The 9,464-nt window shown below is 37.4% G+C and overlaps 1 protein-coding gene across 2 annotated transcripts; it reads left to right on the forward strand.

Moving 5' to 3' along the window:
* The first annotated feature begins 2,684 nt into the window (after positions 1-2,684).
* Positions 2,685-5,959, forward strand: LOC114357922 (uncharacterized). 2 transcript variants are annotated; one of them, XM_028311729.1, is made up of 3 exons: positions 2,685-2,853; positions 3,137-4,064; positions 5,885-5,959. In XM_028311729.1, exons 1-2 carry the CDS (start codon positions 2,721-2,723, stop codon positions 4,060-4,062), a joined length of 1,059 nt encoding a protein of 352 aa, XP_028167530.1. In that variant the 5' UTR covers positions 2,685-2,720; the 3' UTR covers positions 4,063-4,064; positions 5,885-5,959. The 2 variants fall into 2 exon arrangements, with proteins under 2 accessions (XP_028167530.1, XP_028167529.1); XM_028311728.1 differs by lacking the exon at positions 5,885-5,959 and having other exon boundaries at positions 3,137-4,747.
* The last annotated feature ends 3,505 nt before the right edge of the window (positions 5,960-9,464 follow it).

Below are 9,464 nucleotides of genomic sequence, written 5' to 3' on the forward strand. Positions count from 1 at the left end.
ACACGAAGTAGCTGGTTTTAGTATTATTTTGTGACAGTATTTTTAAACTATGTAGTTGCTGATTTTATTTCAGAAAATATTGTTTGCTAGGTCGGCTTAAATGCTGCACGCCCCTGATCACAATATGAGGTCTATACTAATTTATTAACACGCTTCCCTGACTAAAAATTGCCGATATCGATGACTGACATCTAGAACTGTAATTGATAAGGTTGACAACAAGTATTCCATGGGCATTTAATATAAACTGTTGCATAAATATTGAAGACTGCTTTATCGAAATAGGGAGTGCTTACAAATTTATTGCAATCACTACATAAATAATTATTACTACCAAAGACGGTTANCGGAGCGCGTGACGACAGATTTAATCATTGTATGCAAGTACCTCAGTTTGTATAGAAAACACGCGCGGCACAACACACTGAAAACGCGTCTGCGCGCGGGATTTTTTATATGAAATCACGCGCTCCGCGGCGGAGCGCGGCGCAGTGTGATAACCGCCAAATTGTTTAGCAACGCTATCTAAGAATACAGATAACACTAGGAAAAGTTTAGAGCCAAAATGAAAACAAAATTTCGAGTGGCAAAATATTTATAACGAGGAAACTTCGTCCAATAGGTGGCGTTGCTGCGGAGTGGTATGTTTCAGAATAATTAAAAGTTTGTATTTCACGACTTCGACACGCTTCTGGTAAACAGATATAAACATCTCGTGTTCGATTTTCGGAGAATAGTATTGTTAATATTTATTGAACTAGTTTCCGTTCCATTATAAATGTTTGAGAAGGAGTTAGTATAGCTTTATTAATATCAAAATCATTTTTTGTTATGATCGTTTACGGTATATAGATTTACAGTATTTTCCGGTCGGAGACATCCCAATTTCATAAATAACAACTGTACACAAACTATTAGTTTCGTACAGGTACAGCATTACGTTAGCTTTGCGATTCCCAAACAAAGCTGTTTTGAAAAACTTTAAAGTACGCTGCTGAGCTTCTCATGCTTGTCCCTTGCCAGTCGTCGTAAAAAAATAAAAAAATAAAAAATAAAAATTAAATTCGGGAAACAGTTTCAAAGCACATTTGCGACGCGACCTCTAAAAAGTTGCACACGGAAATTCACCCACGACGAATTTCCGCTGCACACATTATAGCATTTTTGTGCATTTTAAAATGGAGCACACTGGACTAACTAATTTTATTTCGGGACACGGAAGACATGCTGGTATCGCGTGAAAAGTGGGACTCGCTAATTAAATTAGATTTTCGAGTACGATAACTGTTTTTTTTTTAATTTATTTAGGAAAACAAACAACTGAACAATACATATTTTTTCTTAAGATAGTTCAATAAATATACAGACTAATTGGACAGTCAACACCGTTATCCTAGTTTAATAAAATGAACATGCAATGTACCTACGTACCCTACAGATGGAACTTCATGATACCTTACAGAACCAACCAATTGTGTTTTTTCCGTTTCAACTTGCTTTTACATAAAACTGTGCGAGTGGGGGAGTGAAAGATTTATTTATTTATGGCTGACGTTTCCTTTTGCTAGGTAGAATCTTTTGTTTCAAAGCCGTCCTTAATTTAATTTAACTGAAATCCATGCCATCTGAAGAACTTTGGGCAGTTCAAATATGACTAAATAAGTACAAGCTATTAGTCATATTGGAATATCCATGTTTGTCTATCATGTAGGTAGGTAGATTAGGCATAGACTGATACTGCAAGCTACTGTGGTCATTGTGTGTGATGAATGGATATAATATTATAAAAGTGTAATAACGAGAACTCATCTATAAAGCGATATTTGTTCTTTCTTGTTATTCTGAACCTTTACATATTATTTCATTCTTTCAGAAAGTTGCGAAGATCCAAGAGCAATAGCAATTTACAAAAATATTGCTTTAAAACAGATGTTACCTTCTTTTAATATTTTCTAGTTCAAACAGCCTCAACTAAAAGGATACCTACGCCAAACAGAGAATGTAGAAAAGATTTCGAGATTAAAGTCCTGGGGCACGGCACAAAATGGGCAGCATATTGCGAGTTACAAACGCATCGTCGACACTGCAATATAACTGCAGTTGTATCAGAGGTGCAAATCCACCCATCAATCTCATCACTGAGTCCAGCTTTAATTTTTCATGTGCGCTTTCAGGCATTTTACATTGTGAAATATTAAAATTCAATCAACGTTTTCTAAAAATAATATTCAGAAAAATAGACACCATTTTTGGTCAATTAATTATTTTATTTCACGGAACACTTTTTTCCTAGTATTTCCTAAACAAACACTGGATCGAGAATTTAAAGTGATCATTTTTGGGGGCATTACCATACTAACTAAACTGAACAGATTTTCCTTTATTCTGTCACATTTTATCTACAAGATGATAAGTGAGACAATCTTTAATTGNTTATTATTTCGTCACTTTATTCGAAGATATAGTTCTAAATATTACCTATATGTATTTTAGAATACATATGTCAGTATAACACGTAGTCCTTTTATTGCTTGAGCAACCATTCGCACACTTTTCAGATTTAACGGTATTCGATGTATCGATTAGAAAATAAAATCAATTTCTACACTGGTATCCCTAGCGCCCCGCTCCCTGCATCGCGCCATCTTTACTTCATTATTTTATTGTGCGCGCAACGGAACGCCGCTTCGCTCACTTAATATACGTTCCTATTAGCAATCATGCCTAAACGTAGTGCAGAAGAACAAATTGCGTATTATACCAAAAAGATTAAAAAACTTAAAAGTAAAGAAAGCAAACGTCGTAAACGTGTTATTGTTTATTCGGATTCATCGGACAGCGAAGAAAACTTGGGTAAGCATAAAAGTTTTCATCACTACCCACTTTTGTCGATATTATTTTATAATGTTTTACAAATCATATCACAAGTTATTTTATTCAAATAGTGAAGCTTAGAGTTGACCGTGAGTCAACCAAAAGCGAATTTGGCCCAAGAGTTAACCGTGAGTTAACCAAAGGGTATCAGTTAACTAGAGTTGACCGTGAGTCAACCTGCCATGACAAAACAACTCACTGTCTCAGCCATTTTATTTTTATTTTTTATTTTGCAAATACTTACCAAAAACGTCTATTTTAGGTGTCGCTATAAACGAGAATATTGCAGACAGTGAAACAACTGCTCGGTCGAATAATGATCTTGAGGCGTCTACGTCAGATCAGGGGTTGAACTTGATGGATAATGATCAGTCGAATAATGATCCAGAGACTTCGATATTAGACACGACTTTGCCCTCGTTAGACCCTGACGTGCTCATAGCTTTAGGGGAACTTCTCCCGGAAGAAGTTACCTACGGAGAGGACATACACCCAGATTTAGCGCAGAGATGGGCTCCAATCCTGCGCAAAGGATTGCCTGATAAGGAACAAAAAGAGAAGCTAGTTAAGGAATATGCTATACCAAAAAATTGCAAGCTGTTTCGAGCTCCTCTTCTTAATCCAGAAATCGCTGCTGCAGTTTCTGAATTCGCTCGTACACGAGACAAAAAGATCGAATGTTCTCAACAACAATTGGGTGTAGGCCTAACGGCGATCAATAGAGCTATGACGCTTTTGCTCACGAGTGACAATAAGATACAAGCTATTAAATGTTTATCAGACGCTTGTCGGGTCTTATCAGATCTACATGCTTCAGAAACGCAAACGCGAACAAAGTCTTTAACACAAGGCTTAGAAAAGTCCTTCCTAAACTTGATTCAGGATACTGAACGTGACGAGTTGCTTTTTGGTGCTGGCTTGCCAGAAAAAATCAAAGCTTCAAAAGCCATCGAAAAGCAAGGATCCCAAATTAAGAAACCGGACAACAAGACGAATCCAGGTACATCGGCTTCACGTACGACAAGGCCTCAGGGAAACTGGAGAGGCCCCTCTCGCTCGACGCCGAACAGGGGGGGGCGCGGAGGTTCCAGGAAACCTTACACGAATCAGAAACCTGCGACGCAACAGACCAGCTTCAACCCATCGAGAGTTTGGAACAAACCTCCCCGTGCAGGCCCTCGGACATAGAGGTACACGCCGGTAGATTGCAATATTTCTATAGTTGTTGGTGTAATATAACTGACAATAGACTTGTCTTAAATTGGATTCGAGATGGTTACCCAATACCATTTTGTAAAAAGGTAAATATGGTGGCGGACAGGCATCGTAACTGGCTACCGAAAGAAAAGACTGAGATGTCCAAAGCTATTCAAAAATTACTCCATCTTGGGGCCATTACTGAATGTAAACCATCTCGGAATCAATATTTATCGGACATTTTCCTAGCTCCGAAACCTAATGGAGATAGTCGATTTATTTTGAATTTAAAATCGTTGAACAAATCCATACAAAAAACACATTTTAAAATGGAAGATTATAGGACGGTTTCTCTTTTAATTTCACATGGTTGTTTCATGGCCACAATAGACCTGAAGGAATCATATTTATTAGTTCCGATTAATCCCAAGCATAAAAAGTACTTAAGATTCCAATTCGAGGATAATAACATGCAGACTATTACATACGAGTTTAATGCAATGCCTTATGGTCTCTCTGCCGCACCTAGAACTTTCACAAAAATTATGAAAGTGGTTATAGGTTATCTTAGAAATCGAGGTTTTAAATCGGTTATATACCTAGATGACATCTTGTGCATTGGTTCCAGTTATCAGGAGTGCCTAAACAACGTAACAGAGACCCAAAAACTTCTAGAATGGTTAGGGTTTGTCATTAATTATGACAAAAGTCATCTTAATCCCGTTAACAAATGTAAATATTTAGGCTTTGTTTTTGACTCTATTGAAATGTCCCTCAGTTTACCCAGCGAAAAGCAAAAACATATTTTTACTCTCGTCCAAAAATTCCTGACCCTACCTCGATGCTCCATCCAAGAATTTGCACAGTTGATTGGAGTGCTGATAGCAGCATGTCCAGCTGTTAACTATAGCTGGATGTATACTAAATTACTGGAAAGGGAGAAACATTTAGCGTTACTCAAAAACCATAATAACTACGGTGCAAAATTTACACCCACGGCTGAAATATTGCCAGATCTTACTTGGTGGGCCAACAATATTTTTACTTATAAAAATCAATTGGAAAAACCTACATTTGTATTAGAAATATTTTCTGATGCATCTAGGCAGGGTTGGGGAGCCTTTTGTAATGACACTCGGACAGGGGGTAAATGGAAGGTAGACGAGCTGAAATTTCACATAAATTATTTGGAACTCAAGGCAGCATTCCTTGCATTGAAAACATTTGCCCGAGAAATGTGCGAATGCGCTATTTTGTTACGTTGTGACAATGTCACAGCTATCAGTTACATAAATCGAATGGGAGGAATTCAATTCCCCCATTTAAATGAAATTACCAGAGATATCTGGCAGTGGTGCGAGAAGCGAAAAATATGGCTGTATGCATCATATATTAATACAAAAGACAATATAGAAGCAGATCAAGAATCGCGTAACAAAAATGTGGATACAGAATTAGAAATTTCCAGTGCAATGTTTCAGAAAATTATTAATAATCTAGGAAAACCTGACATAGATCTTTTCGCTTCTCGCGCCAATGCCAAGTGTGAAAAGTATATATCTTGGATGCGGGACCCAGATTCATTTAAGGTGGATGCATTTACCCTAGATTGGCATCCTTACTTTTTTTACGCCTTCCCCCCATTTACCCTAATACCAAAGTGCCTTCAAAAGATTAGGACGGACAGAGCAGAAGGCATACTTGTTTTCCCCTTTTGGCCCTCTCAACCATGGTTCCCATTCTTAAGGCACATGTGTAAATCAGAAATTATTTATTTCGATGCAAATGACCACATAGTAAATTTCTTTTGCAGGAGAAGGCAACAGCTCAAACTTACCCTGGGTGTCGCGAGGCTCTCCGGGAGTCTTTTCTAAGAAAAGGAACCCCGNTAATTTCACATGGTTGTTTCATGGCCACAATAGACCTGAAGGAATCATATTTATTAGTTCCGATTAATCCCAAGCATAAAAAGTACTTAAGATTCCAATTCGAGGATAATAACATGCAGACTATTACATACGAGTTTAATGCAATGCCTTATGGTCTCTCTGCCGCACCTAGAACTTTCACAAAAATTATGAAAGTGGTTATAGGTTATCTTAGAAATCGAGGTTTTAAATCGGTTATATACCTAGATGACATCTTGTGCATTGGTTCCAGTTATCAGGAGTGCCTAAACAACGTAACAGAGACCCAAAAACTTCTAGAATGGTTAGGGTTTGTCATTAATTATGACAAAAGTCATCTTAATCCCGTTAACAAATGTAAATATTTAGGCTTTGTTTTTGACTCTATTGAAATGTCCCTCAGTTTACCCAGCGAAAAGCAAAAACATATTTTTACTCTCGTCCAAAAATTCCTGACCCTACCTCGATGCTCCATCCAAGAATTTGCACAGTTGATTGGAGTGCTGATAGCAGCATGTCCAGCTGTTAACTATAGCTGGATGTATACTAAATTACTGGAAAGGGAGAAACATTTAGCGTTACTCAAAAACCATAATAACTACGGTGCAAAATTTACACCCACGGCTGAAATATTGCCAGATCTTACTTGGTGGGCCAACAATATTTTTACTTATAAAAATCAATTGGAAAAACCTACATTTGTATTAGAAATATTTTCTGATGCATCTAGGCAGGGTTGGGGAGCCTTTTGTAATGACACTCGGACAGGGGGTAAATGGAAGGTAGACGAGCTGAAATTTCACATAAATTATTTGGAACTCAAGGCAGCATTCCTTGCATTGAAAACATTTGCCCGAGAAATGTGCGAATGCGCTATTTTGTTACGTTGTGACAATGTCACAGCTATCAGTTACATAAATCGAATGGGAGGAATTCAATTCCCCCATTTAAATGAAATTACCAGAGATATCTGGCAGTGGTGCGAGAAGCGAAAAATATGGCTGTATGCATCATATATTAATACAAAAGACAATATAGAAGCAGATCAAGAATCGCGTAACAAAAATGTGGATACAGAATTAGAAATTTCCAGTGCAATGTTTCAGAAAATTATTAATAATCTAGGAAAACCTGACATAGATCTTTTCGCTTCTCGCGCCAATGCCAAGTGTGAAAAGTATATATCTTGGATGCGGGACCCAGATTCATTTAAGGTGGATGCGTTTACCCTAGATTGGCATCCTTACTTTTTTTACGCCTTCCCCCCATTTACCCTAATACCAAAGTGCCTTCAAAAGATTAGGACGGACAGAGCAGAAGGCATACTTGTTTTCCCCTTTTGGCCCTCTCAACCATGGTTCCCATTCTTAAAGGACATGTGTAAATCAGAAATTATTTATTTCGATGCAAATGACCACATAGTAAATTTCTTTTGCAGGAGAAGGCAACAGCTCAAACTTACCCTGGGTGTCGCGAGGCTCTCCGGGAGTCTTTTCTAAGAAAAGGAACCCCGAAGGAAGCATTAGAAATAATGTTATCTTCGCTAGCTCAAAATACTGTTGTACAGTATAGCTGCACATATAAATTATGGTGGCCATTTTGCACCCTTATTTTCCTGTGTACCCTTGGCTGTTCCCTTGATGGTACAGTGGAAAATAAATTTTAACCGCTGTACCCTTGGCCGTAAAACCCAACCAACTTAAATTGTACACGTGACCAAGAGGACTAGCTTTTCTTGAATTTGGCCAAAAAACAAAAACAAATGAACATCGATAAAAATAAATGAAGTAACATGGACGTAGATAAAAGTAAAACCTAATTATAATTAATTAAGTACATATTATAATAAAGACAATATTATGCCATTTTCCTGTACCACTTCTGAAATGTCAAAATTGTAGTACTGTCGACCGTCATGTAATAAAACAATACCGCCATTCCTCTGAATAAAACAAGGTATATCATCGTCAATGCAATTAGCTTCCATGATAAAATTCACAAAAAAATATTGTTAAATCAGTTTTGAAATAACATTCACAGGGACAATTGGGCAGAAGAATAATATCAAGATATCATATTTCCTTTTCAGAATAATAAAATTAGCCAAGTGCGTGTCGTTCCACGTGCAATGTAGGGTTCCGTAGTTGTCCGTCGTTAACACAATATATTTCAGAAAAACCAAGCAATTACTTCATCTAGTCACTTTTAATATTTTCTTCTAAGGAATTTTCACTAGTTAAGAAATTTTGTAATACATGAGTTAAATGACTATTACTCTAAAAAGAAACGGTAACATTAAAAAAGTTCAATATCAATCCTAAAATAGGTACAGGATTACACTTAAAATGGAAAACTATAGTCTCAATTTCATTAAACATAGGTAAAAATTAATTTTTTTTTTTTTTTTTTTTTTTTTNGGACAGAGCAGAAGGCATACTTGTTTTCCCCTTTTGGCCCTCTCAACCATGGTTCCCATTCTTAAGGCACATGTGTAAATCAGAAATTATTTATTTCGATGCAAATGACCACATAGTAAATTTCTTTTGCAGGAGAAGGCAACAGCTCAAACTTACCCTGGGTGTCGCGAGGCTCTCCGGGAGTCTTTTCTAAGAAAAGGAACCCCGGAGGAAGCATTAGAAATAATGTTATCTTCGCTAGCTCAAAATACTGTTGTACAGTATAGCTGCACATATAAATTATGGTGGCCATTTTGCATAGGTTTAGATTTAGATCCATACAACACTTGTTCCGAATCAGTGATTTTGTCATTCCTTACAAACCTTTATAATCAGGGTGCGGCATACGGTTCCCTTAACAGCCACAGAGCTGCATTAGGTTTATTACTAAATTGTGATATTGGAAATTATAAATTAATTACGAGATTTTTTAAAGGAGTTTACAAGCTTCGGCCAACTCATCCCAAATATGTAGGCACATGGGACCCCCAAATTGTGCTTAATCATATAGCGCATTGGAAGCCCCATAGTGAGATTTCCATTGAAAAATTGACAAAAAAAGTCACTATTCTTTTAGCACTGTGTACAGCGCATAGAGCACAAACATTTTCTTTGATCAAAATAAAAAATATAAAAATCGGTAACAATGATATTAAAATATTTATTTCTGACATAATTAAAACTTCTCGCGCAGGACGAGCACAGCCATTGTTGATTCTTCCTTTTTTTCGTGAAAACGAGGATATATGTCCAGCAACTGCTATCAAAGATTATTTATCTAGAACGGAACAAGTAAGAACTATCGCTAACGATAATTTGTTGCTGACATTCAAACCACCGTACCGACCAGCGACGAGTCAGACGATCGCGCGATGGGTGAAACAAGTCCTAGCGGCGAGTGGAGTAGATGTGGCGATATTTAACGCGCATAGCACGCGGCATGCCGCCACATCTGCGGCCAAAAGCGCGGGCGTCTCACTCGATGTGATACGGAAAACGGCGGGTTGGACATCAACATCGGAGACATTTG

This window comes from Ostrinia furnacalis, unplaced genomic scaffold, assembly GCF_004193835.3.
Source record: "Ostrinia furnacalis isolate ACB-3 unplaced genomic scaffold, ASM419383v2 OfSCF3544, whole genome shotgun sequence".
NCBI classification, from domain to species: domain Eukaryota; kingdom Metazoa; phylum Arthropoda; class Insecta; order Lepidoptera; family Crambidae; genus Ostrinia; species Ostrinia furnacalis.

What these genes read in the sequence shown, in the direction of transcription:
- LOC114357922 (XM_028311729.1), top strand. Translation starts at nt 2,721, where the DNA reads ATGCCTAAACGTAGTGCAGAAGAACAAATTGCGTATTATACCAAAAAG. An exon ending in GGACAGCGAAGAAAACTTGG is followed by an intron (nt 2,854 to 3,136) that starts GTAAGCATAAAA and finishes CGTCTATTTTAG; the next exon opens with GTGTCGCTATAAACGAGAAT.